The sequence below is a fragment of the Callospermophilus lateralis genome, chromosome 4, assembly GCF_048772815.1.
Source record: "Callospermophilus lateralis isolate mCalLat2 chromosome 4, mCalLat2.hap1, whole genome shotgun sequence".
NCBI classification, from domain to species: Eukaryota; Metazoa; Chordata; class Mammalia; order Rodentia; family Sciuridae; genus Callospermophilus; species Callospermophilus lateralis.
This window is the reverse complement of record NC_135308.1, coordinates 52636162-52656049: the sequence shown is the minus strand read 5'-3', so window position 1 is coordinate 52656049 and position 19888 is coordinate 52636162. Positions and strand designations below refer to the sequence as shown.

The following is a 19888-nucleotide window of genomic DNA, read 5'->3' as shown; positions in this document are numbered from 1 at the left end:
GGCTGGCTTTGAACTCATGATCTTCCTGCCTCAGTCTTCCCAGCCACTGGGATTACAGGCATGCGCTATGGTGCCCACCCTATTTTTACTTGTATTTTTGATAATTGTCATTCTGACTGGAGTGAGATGAAATCTTAGGTAGTTTTAATTTTCATTTCTCTAACTACTAGCAGTGTTAAACATTTTTACATATATTTGTTGACCCTTTGTATTTCTTCTGTGACGTGCCTGTTCAGTTCCTTGGCCCATTTATTGATTTGGTTATTTGTGGGATTTTTTTGGTGTTAAGTTTTTTGAGTTCTTTATATATCCTGGAGATTAGTGCTCTATCTGAGGTGCGTGTGGAAAGATTTTCTCCCATTCTATAGGTGCTCTCTTCACATTCTTGATGATTTCCTTTGTTCTGCAGACGTTTAATGCCATTCCATTTATTGATTCTTGATTTTACTTTCAGGGCTTTAGGAGTCTTGTTGAGGAAGTCAATTCCTAAGCTGACATGATGGAGAATTGGGCCTGCTTTTTCTTCTAGTGGGTGCAGAGTCTCTGATCTAATGCCTCAGTTCCTGATCCACTTTGAGTTGTGAATGTACCTGTATTTTTGTCTGCAAGTCATCACATGAAGTCAGGTGTGGGATATTCAGAGTAGGGATGCTCAACCTGGGCATGTGCATTTGTGGGTGTGCATTTGTGCATACACATGTGGCACTGGGAGTGGAACTCAGGGATGAGCAGATGCTCAGTGAGTACTCTTCGCTGCTACACCACAGCCTTCCCACGTGCATTCTTAGCTGTTCTACCTGATGAGCTGGCTCCCTCCCATCTTTACATTCCTTTTTCCTTTTTTTGCCCTCCAGGTTGCAGATTCAACAGCTGTTCTGTGGAGTCCTCTCCCAACTGCTCCATTTCCTGTAGTTTCCTGTAGCACTCTGCCTCAGCTCTCACTTACTTTCTTTATGGCAGGCACCATCATTTGTAGATACTCTGAATGTTTTTCTACCCAGTTTTGGGTCAGTTTCACTTATTAGTATTTGGTTCCAGAAGGGCAGGGACTCATGTCTGTTTTGTTTGATGTTTAATCTCTTGTTTGCAGCTGTGGAAGGGCTGGCTTGTAGAATAGGTGCTCCGTAAATTTGTCGAGCAAGAGTGTAATAGGTGTGGAGGGGTTGCTGGCTGAACTCATGTTGAGATATGGATCAGTGGAAGGACTGTGGAGGAGATAGGAGTCTTAAATATAATTTGGTACATTAGCTTTTCTTCCCACCCTATCTTGCTCTTGGGTCCCCACTTTTCCTAAGCCTTCTGTTCCCCACTGACCTCACTGTCTTTCTTCCCAGGTACCCAAAGGTGGGAGCCTTCCCCTGGCTACTGAAGTTCTCAAAAGCCTAACAACTCCTGCAGCCCTAGACAAGAAGCCACAGGTGGCCTACAAGACCGAGATCATCGGAGGGGTGGTGGTACACACACCCATCAGCCAGGTGCTGGGGCTTGGCTTGGGCTGCTGAGGGTGGCAAGGATATGGAAGTATCCATGATGTGCCAATCATGTGCATCGAGGAGTGTGCCAAGAAAAAGATAGATGGGAATAGGGGAGCTAGCGCAGAAAGGTGATCAGAAGAATACAGTGCAGGGTCGTTGTAATGGTGGTGCAGAAATCAAGGCCAGTGCATCTCAAAGTTGTGACTGTACAAGACTCAGGAGATGACTTGTAGGATAGCAAATAAGGCTGCTGTCCCTCCTCCCATTCTGGTATATATGCCTTTTTTCTGGTTTGCATTTTCTATTCTTCCCTTTCATCTGGGTCTGTCCAACATCCCTGAGTCTTACTGTATGACTTGAATGTCTTATCCAGTGCAAAGTCAATGTTTATTTATTCTTTGACTAACAAAAGAGATAAGAGATCCAAACCGAGGGAGGGAGAGGGGGCTGTGACTGCATAGAAGAGCCAGGGAGGTGCTAACCCTGACACTGTTTCTTTGTAGAATGGCGGGGATGGACAGGAAGGGAGTGAGCCAGGGTCCCATGCCATCCTTCGAAGGTCTCAGAGTTACATCCCCACGTCAGGCTGCCGTGCTTCTACTGGGCCTCCCCTCATTAAGAGTGGCTACTGTGTGAAGCAAGGGAATGTGGTGAGTGCCAGCACAGGTGCCCATCAGGGTTCTGGTGACTCCTTGGAGCTAGTGGGTGTGGATGTAACAGAGGGGAGAGGAGAATGAGAGGAGGAGCTACAGTCCTCTGTGCTAGCCGCTGTCCAAGCCTGTGTGCTCTGGGGACCAACTGTTGGCCTGATGTGTCACATATTGCTTCTGAAAGGAAGCCTTTGCTCCTGTTCAGTGTGGTAGCCTGGCTTCCACGTAGCTGTGACCCTGGGAGTTTTGCATTAGAACACCCTGTGCAATGCTGAGGACAGCTTCCCAATATCCGGCTCTTTTTCATTTCAGCGGAAGAGCTGGAAACGTCGCTTCTTTGCCCTGGATGACTTCACCATCTGCTACTTCAAGTGTGAGCAGGTTGGTAGTAGCTTTGGGGGGTCTTTCTGAGAAGTCATAGAAATGAAGAGGTACATGAATACACACCCGTAGGAAAGTGTGAAGGAGTGGAGACAGGGGCACATACAGACTCCAAAGGTACCTCTGTCTTATGACCATCCATCTTATTGCCCATATTTACCATGATATTAAAGTGACCTTAATGTCCTTCTGTCTTCAGTGCAGTAAGCTGCTGGGTGGAGCCACAGAATAGCTTAGATTTTTTTTTTCTCTTAGTGATTGTTCTGAGACCAGGTTGTTTGCCATACTGGGGTTAGCCAACCATCTTGAAGAGAGGGGCATTTGTTAGCTGATCTGGGCCATTGGGTTGTGGGAACAACCTCACTCATTATCTTTCCCTTTTTCAACCAGGACCGAGAACCACTGCGCACTATATATCTCAAAGATGTTCTCAAGACCCATGAGTGTCTGGTCAAATCTGGGTAATTATCTCGGCTTATTTTTTTCTTTTCTTTTTTTTTGGTACCAGGATTGAACCCAGGGTCACTTAACCACTAAGCCACATCCTCGGCTCTTTTGTACATTTATTTAAAGACAGGATCTCACTGAGTTGCATAGGGCCTTGCTAAGATGCTGAGGCTGTCTTTGAACTTGCCATCCTCCTCCCTCAGCTTCCTGAGCTGCTGTGATTACAGACTTGCGCCACTGTGCCCAACTTCTGCTTACTCTTTTCTGATCAAAACCTCCATTTGCTTTCTTAAATCTTCATTTTGTACCCTTCTGAGGCTCTCTTTCAGAGTCGTCTTCTGGGGATAGCTTAGTGGGAGAGGGTGGGCTTAGCATGTACAAGGCCTTGGGTTCAATCCCCAGCACCAAAAAACACACACACAAAAAAACCCATAAGAAAATAAACAAAAACCAAGAGCAACAAAAAATTCCTTCCAAGAGCAAGGTAAGGTAAGGACCCTCACATCTTGTGGCTGACTCACTGTATCCAAGCTGTTACAGGGATGAGATCACACTGAGCAAACTTACCTTTTCCCATTAGGTAATAGTTCCTAAGGAGAGGAGATTCTAAAATAATTTCTCTTGGAGGAAAAGAAAAAATATGGTAATGAGAAAGGGAAAGGGAGTGGAGCTCAGATGCTTCTCAGGTGCTAGATGCTTTTCCTCCAGGAGGAAGAGGCTAAGAGGAGAACTTTGCCTTTAGACCACTAACTGCAGTGCTGGTCAGATCACTGCTGATGCCAGTGCTTCAAGCCTGAATTTCTTTGGCCTCTTCTCCTTTAGACCTTGATGTCCCATTAACACAAGGGTGATTCATCACATTTCCAGGTTACTATCATTGGGCAGGATGAGCCAGTTTTTGTTGTGATTTTTTTCTTTTTTTTTCTTTTTTTGATGCTGGAGATGAAACCTGGGGCAGTTGTGCATGCCAGGCAGGCAAGTTCTCTGTCACTGAGCTATACCCTCAGTCCTGAACAAGTGTTGTTGTTGTTTTTTTCTAAACAAGTGGTTGTTTTTTTTTTTTTTTTGTACACAATAACTTTATTTATTTTTATGTGGTGCTGAGGATTAAACCCAGGGCCTTGCATGTGCAAGGCGAGTGCTCTACTGCTGAGCCATAACCCCATCCAGCCCCTAAACAAGTGTTTTTAATATGTTCCTCTTTACTTAGGAAATGGTTGCCTTTGAAGTGCTGTGGTACATAGCATGAGTTTGGGACTTGACAATGGAATAGCCCACATTTAACTCCAAATACAGATATCCCCAGAACTATACTATACAGACCCCCAAGGGCATCTAGCGTGTAGAAATCTTCTTTTTTGGCCATCAGTGTGCAGTCTTAGAACCCTTGTGTTTGTTGTCCTGTGCTCTGTAGACTGTGCATGCAGAGCTCACATACATCATCACAGAGACTATTAGCAGCAGGCAGCTTATTCTCCCATGAAGGCATGAGACAATATTACATGAAAATATCATGCTGTGGGACCCAAGGAGGCTGGGGAAGAAACATTGGACTGGGTCTTGCAAGTGGCAGTTGCAGAGTTTAGAGGATTGGGGAGGTTCCCAGTGACAATTTATAATTTATGAAAGTAGCTGAAGATGGAAGTTCCAGATGTGTGGCTCCAGAGGGAGGCAGTGGGCAGAAGAAGAATAGGACATGATTAGATCCTGGGAGATCCTTCATGGTTGCTGACCTGAAAGGCTTGTACAGGGGAGAGATCACCTACATGTTGAGGTAGCTTAGAGAACCAAGGTAGGGTTCCATCCTAAGATCCTTAAGTTTTCCCTAACTCTTATTCTGACAGAATTTCACTAAGCTTTTGAGTAAAAGAAGTCAGGGAGTTGAAGCCAGCTGGGAAGGGACCTGCAGCTTCCAGGTCTGGTAGATGGCATGACTTCTCTAGAATCCAGTTAGGAGAATTCAGGACATCTGGATAGTCAATATACGTAGAATTGAAAGGGAATATGCAGCTGGGAAGGAGATGTGAAGGGGGTGCTTTCCTTTCCTCTCTGTATTCGATTTTGTGATTGCATTACATATGTATTAATAGTCTAAAAGGTTAAATCATTTTAGCCACCAAAGAGCCATCTCTATTCAGAAACACTATGTGAAGTGCTATGCTTTATACTAGATGCCTTCTGTATCTTTTCAGTGACCAACTCAGTAAGGGATGTCTTCTCATTTCTATTAAACACTTGGTTACAAATACCTTTTCCTTGAGTAGAGTCAGATCCCACCCCCCTCACCCCACTGCCCACCAGCATCAGCTGAATGTGTGGCATTTTCGGCACTGCCCACAGTGGCATCTGCAGACCATTGTAAGAAAAGACATCATCTGCCAGTATTGGGTGCTTTACCAGTGAGCAAGATTTCCAGTCCTTTTTATATTTTATTTTGAGACAGGATCTTGCTCACTTGCTGAGGCTGGCCTTGAGCTTGTGAACTCCTGTCTTAGTCTCCTGAGTTGCTGGGATTATAGATGTGCATCACCACAAACAGTGGAATTTGACCCCAGTTCTTTCTGACCAGTGGTGTCAATCCTTTTTTATGCAGTACCTATTGTCACTAGCCAACCTCCTGCCAATTCCTTCCAAGTCTGCATTCAAAAGTCCACACCTGCTCATGACCAGTCCTTTCTAGGAATGAGTCTGATTCTTTGAGTGTAACACAAAATTTACTAACATCTGATTGTGTAGTCTTGCTCTCTTAGGTTCTTTTATTGGGTAGGAATTATATTTCCTGCAGCCACTGGATAGACCCAGCAGGCATTTAATATTGTAAATGATTTTGGCCAATTTGAGGTTTGTCCCTGAGCATCTGTTATTTCTTATTCTCTTTTTTGCAGAAGTCAGAAAACCCATATGTACTTTGAAGCAGATATTAAAGTGGTCTACTCTCATCTTCATTTTTTTCTCTTTAGTTCTTGTCTTCTGGGCCCAGGACAGAAAGCAGGAATTGAGGATAAGGTTGCTGTTCAGGGGGAGGAAGGCTGTAGAAGTAGAGAGTTTGAGCCTTAATAGAAGCAAATGGCATTGGAATATTTAAAAGCCTAGACTCTGGAATCAGACCTGGGTCCAGTTCTCTGGCACCATCCACATATATATCATTTAAACTCTCCAAGCCTGGCTTTCTTCATCTATAAAGTATGGAAAATCTTTAGATGCCTCACGGGATGGTTGTGAAGATTGCATAACATAGGGCGGTAGCTGTTAACTCAGTGGCAGAGCACTTGCCTAGCATGTGTGAGACACTGGATTTGATCCTTAGCACTGCATAAGAAGGAGGGAGGGAGAAGGGATGGACTGAAGAAAATAAAACTGTAGGAGGTGGGGGGTGTGGTGGATATTAAACAGGAGGTTTTGGAAGGAAAGAAGCTTTAATCTTGTTGGAATTGGTGGTGGTGGTGGTGGTGGGGTCCATCAGAATAGCAAAGAATTCCTGAGACCTTTGAAGAGGTGAGGCTGGAGGGAATCCCCAGGGTGTTTTTGAGGCAGTGGCTAAAGGAGGAATGGCCTGGACACCCCTGCCCATCTTTTATTTTTTATTTATTAATTTTTTTAAAGAGAGAGACAGAGAGAAAGAAAATTTTTTTAATATTTATTTTTTAGTTTTTGGTGGACACAACATCTCTTGTTTTTTTTTTTTTTTTTTTTTTGTATGTGGTGCTGAGGATCCAACCCGGGCCGCATGCATGCCAGGCGAGCGCAATACCGCTTGAGCCACATCCCCAGCCCCCATCTTTTATTTTCAATGGTAGTGGATACTGGTGCCTAGACTTAGTATCAGTGAAGCTCAGAATATATGCCAGTATGCCTAGTAACTTCCTTTCTCTTTCTCTGTCTAGTGATCTCTTAATGAGGGACAACCTGTTTGAAATAATAACAAGCTCCCGGACCTTCTACATACAGGTAAAGTGCTCACCCAGAGAAGACTAGCATTCCTTTTCTGTTTACAGTGTATTTATAGACCTCGCCCTTTCATTTGCTTTCTCTTTTCTTTTGCTTGAGGTTTCCATGTGGTAAATTTAGCCCCTAGTAGTCTTGAGTCCCATTTTATTCTAAACAGGATGTTTGCCTGAAGCTTCCCAACCATAAAATAATAAAGCAGGTTGAGCCACTGTACTGGAGAACGAGAGTTTCTACCAACTGCTCTCAGCTGCTGGGCTCCAACTGAGCAGAGAAAAGGAGAACTGGTCAGGGATTTCACTTCTGCTTTGGAGGGTATTTATAAATCCTGTCTGTGTATGGACATCACTGTGTGCGAATGACAGAAGCACAGAGGGCCCTGTGCAGGCACCAGGTGCAGAGCCCAGCTGCACAGAGAAAGCCATTGTTTGGATTCTGACAGTTCACTTATCAGAAGCTTCTCCCCTCCACCCACGACTTTGGAGTTGTCCCAACCCCTTCTAAAGTCATAGGAGCTAGCAAGGCAGATTTCCAAGCAGGGCCTAGACATTCAGGGCCAAGTCCCTAGCCCAGCCTGCCTGGCGATCTGCAGATAGTATATTGATCTCCTGCATTGTGCTGATGAGGGATTTCTAACATTAAAACTGATGCACAGTGTGCTGGCTTAAATGCAGGCTGCCCAACTCCAGCTTTTGTGTTAGGCAGCTCTCTTTCTTTTCTACTTCCCACTAAACACCCTCCTTTCTGTAGGGGATCAGACCCTTTTCCTGTTTCTTGGGCAGTGGCTCCTGTGATTCCAGTGTTCCTCTGCCTGCACCCAGCAGACATAATAGTGGACTGAATCATCAGCAGACAGTGCCCATTCAGACAAGCACGTACCTTCCAGGAAGAGATGAGGGGAAGCTTTGGAGCAAACTGGATTGGGGAAAGGGTCACTGTGGTATTAAAGCTACTTATTCACTGGCACCATGGCCATGTAGGGACAAGGTTGAGCCTATAGATGCAGCAAGGGAGCGTCTAGTCCTTGCACTCCATGGAGTTTGTAGAGTATGCTCAGGATAGCTAGGCATTTTGTGTTGGGTTGGGGTCACCACATTAAAACAGAACCAATCCTGAACCTAAGAGAGAGTTCTAGCCAAGTTAACAGGCAGTTAAAACCCAATGATGGGGTAGGGGAGGGAGTTTGGATAGGTGAAGCTGAGGTGTGTTTGCAGGGTAGTACAACTGTTATATGCCATAATGTTGAATGCGTGGCCTAGAACTTTACGGCACAAAGAGTCAACCTTAATATATTCAAGTTGAAAAAAAAAATTAGGAGGTCAGGTGATCACTGCATGAAATGCCAAATGTGCCAAAAGATTTTAAATGTATTCCAAATATGAAACAAGCTCCCAGAAAGGAGTGAGGGAATACAAATCAGAAAATAGTGTGATTGGCATGACTACTGCCATTAGGACCTGTAAGAAGGTCTTTTCTGCAAGCCTTAGGGAAGGTTTCCTGAAGGAAGATACATCTTTGCTGGGTCAGGGGAAGAATAGACCAGGCAAAAGAGTAGCACTTATGATCAAGAGCCTGGAGGTGAAGGAGTGAAGAACCTGAGGGGGCAGGGCAGCTAGGTGCCTTGGTAGACAGCTTGTGCTTTATCCTGAGTTAGTGCCTGGGAAGTTAAATGAAGGGACTGCCCCTGTCAGGTTTGCCTTTAAATATGGCATGTGAACTTGGGCAAATTATTTAACTTTCAGAGCCTCGTTTTCTTTAGCTGTAAAATGCTGTTTGTAGATTGTGTGGCCCAGTGCAGTGCAGAGGACACAGGACAAGGGAGGACTAGAATTTGGTTGGATGAAGGGAGAGAGGGGAGAGGTCTGGATAATGCTCAGATGTTTAGCTTGAGCATCAGTGTGGCTGATGGTATCTGTCACTTTCATGAGAACACAGAAGGGGGAAACTACTAAGGGGATAGGCAAGGTAAGCATAGGTGATTGTGAATTTATAGTACTTGTGAGACTTCCAAGGAGACATGTTGTGAGGACCATTGACTAGTTGATGCTTAACCCATTGATGATACTGAATATCTGTCAAGTGAATGATGGTGCTGGTTGTAAGATAGTGATTAGAAGAAACCTGGGCTGAAGATATTGATTTATGAAACACAAAACCCAACCAAGAAATGTTCAGAAGACATTGTATTATCTACATGAGTGTATACACGATTCCTGAAAGAGGCTCATCACTTCTGTCCTCCTTTCCCTTCAACTCCCCACATTTCTAGGATAAAAGGATACTGGCACCACCCTGAACAAATTATGAGTAAGTGATCAAATTAGTTTATAACACCGAACTCAGAATGGAAAATAAGAGAAGATATAGATGAAAATAATCATTAAAAGTATTTGTTAGTTCATTTAGAAGTGGAAACTATAAACTCACTATAAGCTATTATATTAATTTATTATATAAGTTATCATGAAAAATAGCTTTCTAAAAATTATCAACAAAAGAAGTAGTATTTTTATATTTTTGTAAATCTCTTCAATGGCTGGCTTAGTAGATGACAATAGGATTCTCATTATCTGCTTTTGCATTCTATCTGTGGCCATATGTTGTTTTGATTAAGAAATATGAAAGTCTGACTTTACACAAATATGTACTGGAAGAGTTTTTTAAATACCCTTTTTAGATAATCTTGAATATTCTTCTTTGATTCTATACCAAAACTTGACAAATGGTAATTTTTTGATGTTTAGATACAATGTGGAATCTGAAGTAATATCTATAAACTTTTATATTCTTACATTAGAATCTGTTAGTCAGTTTTTACACTTCGAATAGATACTTTTTATCCATGCCAGCCTGCATTACTCATTTGGAAAATACTGGTCTCACTGAGGTATGCAGATCTTCAAAATGTTGACTCATTTTATTATGTAATATTTAAAAATCACAATCTTTAATATTACTAGCAAAGTTTTTATGTATGGAAATTTGTTGACCTCATGGAGTTAGGGACAAGTCTTCTGAGATTCTAATTTTTGCTTGGAATGCTCAACATTTACCATTGGCAAAAAAAAAAAAAATACTGCCATAATTTGTCCTCAGTGTTATAGACTCATTTTATTCATTTTTGAAGAAAAAATACTGCCAAATTTCTAAGTGTGAATAAATTAGACTGAGTTCATGTGTCAGTTATTTGTTCCAAGTGAAAATCATGTGCAAAGGGTAAAAGAATGTGACTACTTCTGTAGTTTGGTACTGAGGTGCCAGAAGTTTTACCTACCATGCCATAATGGCTTTCTGACCTGCCTCCTAAGTTAGGATCAGTACATCTGCCAAAAAGAACTGTCTTCTGCATCTGGGAAAGCTATCTGCATGAGCACAGTGATCTTGGCAGCAAAAAACAACTCTATGGACAGAGAAGAAAGACTTGGGATGGATTCTGACTATTTAATTTGTATTATGTGTATTCTATGATCTCACATGTTACAGTCTTTGCTATTAAAAAGTGAGGGGGAGCAATCATTTATTGATGTTCCAGACACAGTGCTAAGCAACTTATAGGCAGTGTGCCACTTAAATTCTCCACCATCCCTGAACTTATCTCCATTTCACATGAGAACCCGGAGTCTCTGAAAGTAAATTATTTGTCTGGGTTCATACACCCAGTAAACCAAGGAACCGACTGGGAGGCTAGAGCAAGACTGGCTCATTTGTGTAAGAGCAGTTGATCCAGAACCCAAGATGTAGAGGGTGTGGCTACAGGAACCAGAGAAGTTTGACTTTGTATCAGGGAAAACCAACTTGAGGTTGGGTCATGGTAACCAAATATTCAGGATTCGGCAGTAATCAGGTATCAAAGCAGGTGGAAAGGTGGGTGCTTGAGAAGCTTGTCAGCAGGCAGGGAGTTCTCAGTTCTGGACGGGGCTTCAAAATGAGATTTCAATTCTTGGGGTGGAAGGCCAGCAGGGGTCACCATTTCCCCAATCACCAAGGGCCTGGGGTATTAGGCAGCTTACTATGAGGAGGACTCATTATTCAAAATGAGAAATGAACAAACAGATCTTGATAACTTGGCATGAACCCACTTGTCAGAACTAGAGTGCTATGAGCTGGGCACAGTGGCACACACCTGTAATCCCATTGACTTTGGAGGCCCAGTCAGGAGGATTACAAGGCCAGCCTGGGCAATTTAGCCAGACCTTATCTCAAAATAAAGAAATAAAAAGTGCTGGGGATGTAGCTAGTGGTAGAATGTTCCTGGGTTTATTCCTCTGTTCAACACACATATGATACACCTCCCACCCCTCAATAAACCCAGCGTGCTATGTCAGGACAGGAGCAGCAATAACGGGATTCACAAATTATTTGCAAAATATTGGGCCTAAAACTCTCTGGATCCTGCAGTTTATGCAGACTGCAAGCTGAGTGACATCACTTGGGAGTGCAGTCAACACAATCATATGTGACAGGGTTGTGTCTAAAGATCCGGTAGGTTCTTGAGAAGAGGGCAGAGGTAGTCCTCTGTTAGGACAGGTAGCCTTCAGAAGTTGGAAATGGAAGGAGGATCTGCCAAAAGATTTAGGATGGGGCCTTAGCAATAACCAGAGGTAGAAACTAGATACCTTTTGCTGGTGGCCTCCATAATTCATTACTTCAAACCACTGATGCATCTGTTATCCTGCTGGGATTATAGTAGATATTCAGTAAAAAATTAGTTGGACTTCAAGAAAACCACAGGCTGAATGATTCATTTTAATACTCTTTGTCCCTCTCATCTCAAAAATGTTGTCAAAGGTAGAAACCCTACTTTTGAACCAAGCACCAGAAACAAATGCACACACAAATGCACTCCAGGAAGAGGAGAAAGTGTTAGTTTGGCATTTCCCTTTTTGTTCTACCCAGTTTTAAGCATTCTTTAGTCTCTTAGTGATTTACATGGTGGGTGGACCTCAGCTCGAATTTTTACCTCTGGTTCATGAAGCTATCTTCTGATGTGGTTTTAAGATTTTTTTTTTTTTTTGAGATTTTGATGAAAAGTTAAGTAGAGGCTTTCCATAAAAAGTAGATATCTACATACTCCATAATTCTTGTTTGTGTGCACTACTAGGATTGAACCCAGGGATGCTCTTCCACTGAGTTATATCCCCAGCCCCCCACCTTTAAAAAAAATTTTGGTATGGAGTTTCACTAAATTGTCGAGGCTGGCATCAACTTGCAATCCTCCTGCCTTATCCTCCCAGGTCATTGGGATTGTGGGTGTGTGCCACCACACCTGGCCATAATTTTTGCATATAATATTTTATGTTTCATTGAATTTTTTTTGCCCCAAATATGGACCCTAGTTCTTAAAGCTATAGAGATTGTTAATGTGATCCCAATAAAATAATATTCTCTTTCTTCCAATATGGAATCAATTGTAATATCTGCTCTTCTATCTAAATCATATTTTAAAATAATGTTTAAATAACATTTTTAAAATATTGGTTAAAACTACTAATAGAGACTGCTAATATAGTTTCTAAAATAGCAGTCTGTCTCCACTGGGCACAGTGCACACACATACCTGTAATCCTTCCAACTCTGGTGGCTGAGGCAAGAGGATCATAAGTTTGAGGACAGCTTGGACAACTTAGTGAGACCCTGTCTCAAAATAAAATAAAAAGGGATGGGGTATAACTAAGCTGTAGAGCACCCCTGGGTTCAATCCCCAGTATTGTAAAATTAAATATATATATATATGTTCTTTCTATATGGGATCAATTGAAATACTTGCTTTTCTCTTTGAATTATATATATAATATACATATAAATTATATTTGTGCTGGGAATTAAACCAGGGCCTTTGCACATTTCAATCATGTACTCTCCCACCGAGCTACATACCTCAGTCCTGCATTGGACATGGGGGGGGGCATTTTACTAGGATGGTGGAAAGAGTAGCTTATTGGATTGCCCTCATGGGAATGTTCCAGTCTGTTAAATGAAAACGTCAAATCTCCTTTGTGTATGGGAGACATTTGTTTTTCCCTCAGCTCCTGTTTATCTTTTCTTTTGTCTTCCAATAGTCTCTGTACCAAATCATCATTTGTTTCCCTAGAAGAAAAAGCCCTGGTAAATGCTCTTCTCTTCATGAACAATTACCTCCATCTCATTCAAATTCTGAATAACCTTTTTTCTTTCCATATATATTATATAATTTGATCCTGACAACTTGATCTTTTGAAATATGATTTATATGCAGTTTGAGGAGAAAAGGTCTCAGGGAGAGCAGTGAACAAATGGTAGAATTTAATGCATTATTTTCTTCTCACGTATCATATAATATTAATATTAATAATAAAATTCCTAATAGCCTTACAGAGTATCAAACAGGCTCAAACATCTTTACCTAATTGAGCTTCCACTAGTTCTACCTATAGAACAAGGTATTTCTAATCAGTAAAAGTTTGGAGACTTGTTATCCTGGTTATCATTTTGGACCAAGGATGAATTTATCTTTTTCTTGGGAAACTACGAGGTTTTCAAATAACTGGAAAGAGTCGGGGGGGTTGTTGTGCAAACACATTTGCAGGCATAGCACATGTGAGAGGTGTTCACCTCGGGCCCTTGTTGCTACACACTTTTTGACCTAGTGTCCTTGATCACTGTCTTTGCACATGTCCAACTAAGGAGGGTTTGTTTTGAAGTGACAGGAAAGAGTAAGTGCAAATTTGAGGATTAAAAAGCCAAACCTGGTCATGTTCTATCCTGATAGAAAGCAAATAAAAGGAATCATTTTGGGCAAGGAAGAAGGAAGGCGAGGACATGGAGAACTTTGAGGGTTGGAATGTGATGTTTGTACAGACTTTTGCACATGCATGCAAATACATGTTTGTGTTGTGTGGGACTCTCAGAGAAGGTGCCAGGGGAATCCTAACAAATGTCATTTTCTGGAGGTCAGGGATTTAGTCCAGTTTTCACCTCTGTGGCTAGCATCTGTTGGAGTATATAACACTTACGTAGGGCCTTGGTAAATGTCTGCAGATTTCACTTGAACTCAGCTCTTCTCGAGCTGTGAAGTGCTGAGAAGCTCTGCCTGTAGTGGCTAGATTGCTTGATTTTTCTTCCTCTTTTCAGAAGCTCTGCTGCCCTCTTCTGGGGTTAGTAGGTTATTTCTGGGGAAAATACTTGGATTCCTCAGCATGGTCCTGCATATTCTTAAACTTAGATCTCCCAGATCCACAACTTTTGAAGCCTGGATGGATTTTTCAGGACAGACCCAGGTAGCGTGTGCCTTGATAAAAGCCCCATTTCTGGAGATCACACATATAATTATATATACCTTGGATTTGCACAGGAATTTGACTTTAATGGAATTGAAAGTGGGATTATTCTGTTGAGATCATTATAGTGGAAAGATAATTATGTTGAGAGTAAGAAGAACTCAAATCTAGATCAGCTATAAACCTTAAACTTTGGCCTTTGGGGCCTCATTTTCCTTTTCTGTAAAACTAGGAGGGCAGACTGGGTCACTTCTTTTCCAGGAAGAGCAAGGAACTTCCAATAGGGGGACACTGCACTAAGCTCCCCCTACCCCGGCCCCTGCCCCTGCCCCACTTTATAACAACTCTACTTTGAGGGATTTTATTTATTGGGTGTCAATTAACATATTGCAAGGGGAAATTGCCCTCAAATCCTGCAAGCCACTGGACTAGATGATTTCCAAGATCCTTTCCAGCTTTAATGGTATGATTTTATGAACTCAAAGTTGAGTCAGAGTCTTGAAAGCTGAAATCACAGTCCAGAAATGTCCATAAATGCTGTGGGTGTTTTGCAGGCGGACAGTCCAGAAGACATGCACAGCTGGATTAAGGAGATTGGGACAGCTGTCCAGGCCCTCAAGTGCCACCCCAGAGTAAGTCACTTCCTTTCGTTGCTCAATGTCAACTTGGAGAGCTTCTCCTTGAGCGGGTGTGTTTTATTTGGTGATGTAGGCAAGCAGCCCAGGCCCTAGAAACAGCTGAAGCCAAGACTGACTTGTTTTTCTCTTTCTACTAATTTTTGTTTTTGTTTTTCTTTTTGGTTGTTGGAAGAGATGAGGTACTGTTGGTCAGAAACATAGAGTTTCTTTAGGTCTCGATGCTAGAGACCCTGACACACGTGGAGTGAATTCTGGTGAACCTTTTAACTTTTTTATTTTTTGAGGCAGGATCTTACTGTGTGGCTCAGGCTGGCTTGAACTCCTAGGTCCAAGTGTTTCTCCTGCTTCAGCCTCCCGCGTAGCACAAACCATTGTACTCGGCTTTGCCACAGTATTTTATTTTTTTTAATGTATTTTATTGATTTTTAAAAAATAAACGGCAGCAGAATGCATTACAATTCATATTACACATATAGAGCACAATTTTTTGTATCTCTGGTTGTATATAAAGTATGTTCACACCAATTTGTGTCTTCACACATGTACTTTGAATAATAATGTCCATCACATTCCACCATAATTTCTAACCCCATGCCCCCTCCTGTCCCCTCCCTCTCCTCTGCCCTATCTAGAGTTTGTCTATTCCTCCCATGCTACCCGTCCCTTACCCCATTATGAATCAATCATTTTATATCTCATATTTGATTTTTGTAGACAAGCGTCTCTGGACCTATGAGATGGTGATCCTGGGTGGATATTTTTTCTTGGGGCTTTGGGATAAACATTGTCAGAAAAAGCTCTTACTTTCCTTTGTTTGTTTCTTGCCTTTTTTTTGTTTTCAGGACATATCCTTTTCCAGATCCATTTCTTTGACTCGACCTGGAAGCTCCAGCTTCACAGGGGGGCCTAACTCTGTCTTCTGCAGAGGGCGGCCACCTGTGGAAGAGAAGAAAACCCTCTGCAAAGCCCCTTCTGTGGCCTCTGCTTGGCAACCCTGGACACCTGTCCCCCAGACTGGGGAAAAGCTGCTTCCAGCTGAAGAGACTCCAGAGGACTCTTTGTTCATGCCTCGACTTGGGGAGAGCAGTACTGCTGGGGTGTTGTCAGGCTCCCGAATAAGGCACAGATCAGAGCCCCAGCACCCCAAGGAGAAACCCTTTGTGTTCAACCTTGACGATGAAAACATACGGACCTCTGATGTGTGATGAAGCACAGTGCCATGGGAGGAAGTGGGGGAGGGAGGGAGGACTTGAGAGAAAGAGGCCGTGGCTCATTGTCTCTCCTTGTTGGAGGACAGTCAGAGCCCTTAATGGCACTCATATTCCTGTGGATGCTGTGTGGGAGGGGCCCAGCCAAGTGGCTTTTTTTTTTTTTCCTTTTTTTTTTTTTTTTGTATTATCAATGCAGTATATTTAATTTGGGGGAAATCACTAGGTTAGATCTGTAGGCATACTCAGTGAAGAGAGAGCAGCTCGCCTCTTGTTGATCTATTCCAAGGTCTTTTGTGTGATGGGCTATCTTTAGCATCTCCGCTTCTGAAGAGGTTGGGAGTCATTTCACCCTGACCAAGTTTTACTTCCTTGTCCTTGTTTTAGTTGTTTTTTTTTTTTTTGTTTTGTTTTGTTTTGTTTTGTTTTGTTTTCAATCTGGGCACAGGCTCTTAGACCAGTCACCTGGTTTTAGTCCATACCTATGTATTGGTTCAAGTTTGTGAAGCAGGTAACTAACCCAGCTGAAAGGCTGAAAGGCTTCAGAGTAGGGGAAAACCCAGATTCTGGCTTGATAGGGAGCCGTTCTGAGAGGTAGTGTTTAGAATCTGGAGGGCGGCCTTTAGAATATGTCTGCAAGGGTGGGTCCCCTAGGATACCTCCCAGGAGAAGAGATGGGGATCTTTTGTGAGGCCTGAGGAATAATTCAACTCTACTGCATGAGCCAGTTTTGAAAATTACTCTGTTCTCTTGATGCTATGACCCCAAATGTTATAGATTGAGGAACAGACCCATTAGAATTGTTTCTTTATCAGGCCCCAAGGACCGGTATATCAGTGTTAAATACTATGACTGTTGAGAACAGAACAGACATTTCTCTTGATAAAGGTGTTACTTGGAATGTGTGAGGTTGGTAAGCGTGTGATAATTCTTGTGTGTGATAGATCAATCTCTATCTCAGAGTTTTAGATAGGTTAAAAGCAGGTGCTGAGAAGAGATAGATCATCCTGCTGAGTTTTTTCCATGTTTTCTGGATAGGAGAAAAGTTTTATTCTGGCAAAGACAGATTGCCTTGAATCCTTGCCTCACAGCTCTTTTTTGATGGGCCAACATTTGTCTAATTTTAAGTGCTGTTTATTATATACCTAGGCAGATTTGCTTTCTTTTTGTCCTTTCTGTTGCCCTTTGGATGGAGTTGTGTGTGCTTGCATGATCAGACCCTGTAATCTGATGAGGTTCCATGTGGAGAAATACAAAGATAATCTTGAGATTATATTTTAGTGGAATAAAAATGGGGCATAAAAGCATTGATTTAGAGATTACGAATTACTGACTAGAGATTTCCCAGGAGGTTGAGTTGCCCAAACAAATTTGAGGGCATATTTTCTTCCACTGGACAAGATACTATTTCTAGTGTCCTTGGGCACATTTGCCTATCCAGTTTCTTTAGTGCATTGCTATCAGAAACTTAGGAGGGTTTCATAAAGGGATAGAGAACTTGGCTTATTTCTATCAGTAGCTTTCATCAGCTAGATCAGTTAATTATACTTTAATTAAAAATAGTGACTAGAGGAAGAGACTAAGCATTTTTTCCTAAATAAATCCTGGCTCCTCCTTGGGTCCATATCTAATGCAGAAGCAAAAACACTTGAAGAAGAAATTTTTAGTGGCTTTGAAAAGAATCATGTTCTTCCAGGTAGTGCTGTTTTTCTGAAATGTGTTTCACGTTGAGAACTCTTTCTGACTTCACTGTGTTGGAGCTGTCCTTCACTTAAGTTTAGTCTTGTGGTCTTAATCTAAAAAGAGAAATCTACTGGATCTTTCTCTTTTCTTCCCATCTTCTTTTAAAAATAAACTCTTGTGTACTTTTTTCCTCAGAAATTCTTGGTTTGGGAATTATTTATTTATGAGTGATCAACCTTTTTTGAATAGACTGATTTTAAGAAGCCATTCCAGATTTTTTAAAGTTCCTTGTCTCTGGTTTCACCTTCAGATTTTTCTCAAGAAAATTATTTGGCTAATAAATACAAGTGCACAATATGTGATGTGGAACTAATGAAAATAAATTAATGTTTTAAATCTCTTTAAACATTCCCTGACTCATGGAAATGATGTCATCTCTTGGTGTTTAAATTGTGAAAATATACCCATTTTCTTTTTGTAAATCTCTGCTAGATTACTACTGCTTAAGTAATTGACCATTATAGTAAGCTGATAGTATTCTCATTTAGTAAAGTCTGTTTTGAAAAGGTGTTAAATATAATCCAGCTAGTATTATCTTAATAAAGGGAAAACAAAGACTCTTATTGGTATATACTTAGGAATACTTGAGAATTACAAGTTAGAACATCATTAACATAGTTACAATATCAGGAAAATAAAAATATCTTTCATAAAGCCTAAAAGCATTGCATTCCCAAATCTTATTTCAAAATTCTATCTTTGTCCATATTTCTTACCTTCTGGCCAGTTTCACACTAGAGCCTTTTAATATGAGCCAAAGATGGTACATATATGACCATAGCGTTTAATTGAATCAAATAGAAAAAATGGGTTGGGGATGCCATAGGGGTTAGTGGTTAAGTGCTTAAGCTCTGGAATAAATCTGGATTTTAAAAAAAGGAACTAAAAAAGGTACAGCTTTTTCTTTGAGGAATGAAACTATCTGAATTGGCTCACTCTTTTTTTAATATTATGTTTTAGTTATAGTTGGACATAATACCTTTATTTTATTTTTATGTGGTGCTGAGGATCAAACCCAGCACCCTGCACATTCAAGGCCAGCACTCTACTGCTGAGCCACAATCCCAGCCCCTGAATTGGCTCTTTCCATGAGGCTTTTGAAGTTGTCCTGACCCACATATGTGTAACAGTATTTCAGGTGGTCTTTTCTATAGCTGAACTGCTTACCATCCATTATTCTTGAAAACTTTGATGGACTCACTTAAGGTGAGATGATAGTTGGTAAAAATAGTTTCCCTTTTGCTTTCTGTGAGACATTGTAGGGGCACATCTTGGAGAATGACCTCAGGTCAAAATAGTGGAGTTATACTTCTACTTCAGAGCAGAATGCTGAGCTTATATGAGAAAGAGTAGATTTAAGGTCTAGAGTCTTAGTTTACTGGAAGAAAAAGTTGGGTTTTTTTTTCTCTCTGAATGTAAATATGCTCTGATATGTATTAAAATGACCCCATAAGTAAATAGCAGATTCAGTAGGTAAGCAGGGGGGTATGATGAGTTTGTTTTCAGTGTTAACCAGATAAACAGGTATATGGACACATTAATAGCATTTTGGAAATTTAATTTCTCAAGTCAGCTTTCTTTATTAACTTTAAACATATCAGAAATGAGCAGGTTTATTAAATATTTTCTACCAACATCCTTTTTTCCCCTTGGTCCTTTTTTTTCCGTGTTATTGCCTGCAGCAAGTACAGTCACACGTGATAGGTAGAGTTTGAATGAAGCAACTGTTTGGCAAAAACATTTTGTGACCCCTTCCCCCTCTGCTTATGAAGATGTGGCATGATGTTGTGTTATGTTGAACCAAACTGTTTCAGCTGTGAAATGCACTCGCTGCAAGCACTGAGCTGAGTGCATGAAAACTGTTATGCTTCTCATTTTATGTGATCTCCTAATTGGTATGTAGCAAAAATAATTTTCTAAAACTGTTTTGTTGCTTGTTTTGTAATAAAACCATGTGAAATACTGTAATACGGTTGTGTGTTTTCTTAATACCGACCTTGGGTGGGTGATGGCTCTTGTCGGTTTGCCCTCAGTATTGCTTTAACAGGGCTCATGGTGTAGATCTCTTCTCAGGAAAGGGCTACGGACCTGCCAGCAGTGCTTGGGGGTGGCCCTGAACCTGGGGCGGGACGGGTGGTGGGTGAT

The 19888-nt window shown here is 41.5% G+C and overlaps 1 protein-coding gene and 1 non-coding gene across 8 annotated transcripts in view; one reads left to right on the top strand and one right to left on the bottom strand.

Annotated features, from left to right (window-relative positions):
• Positions 1–19711, top strand: part of Plekha2 (pleckstrin homology domain containing A2) — an 83225-nt gene extending 63514 nt beyond the window's left edge. For 6 of the 7 annotated variants that reach the window (XM_076853849.1, XM_076853848.1, XM_076853847.1 and 3 more), the window contains 7 exons: positions 1335–1475; positions 1979–2125; positions 2438–2506; positions 2897–2967; positions 6838–6901; positions 14709–14786; positions 15635–19711. In XM_076853849.1, the coding sequence (XP_076709964.1) occupies positions 1335–1475; positions 1979–2125; positions 2438–2506; positions 2897–2967; positions 6838–6901; positions 14709–14786; positions 15635–15997 (933 nt within the window). In that variant the 3' untranslated portion in view covers positions 15998–19711. The remainder of the gene's footprint in view (positions 1–1334; positions 1476–1978; positions 2126–2437; positions 2507–2896; positions 2968–6837; positions 6902–14708; positions 14787–15634) is intronic. The other variant, XM_076853850.1, reaches the window with a different exon arrangement.
• Positions 5248–5333, bottom strand: LOC143398710 (small nucleolar RNA SNORD35). The gene has a single exon (XR_013091310.1). It is a non-coding gene; the product is annotated as a small nucleolar RNA SNORD35 (small nucleolar RNA).
• Positions 19712–19888: the final 177 nt, after the last annotated feature.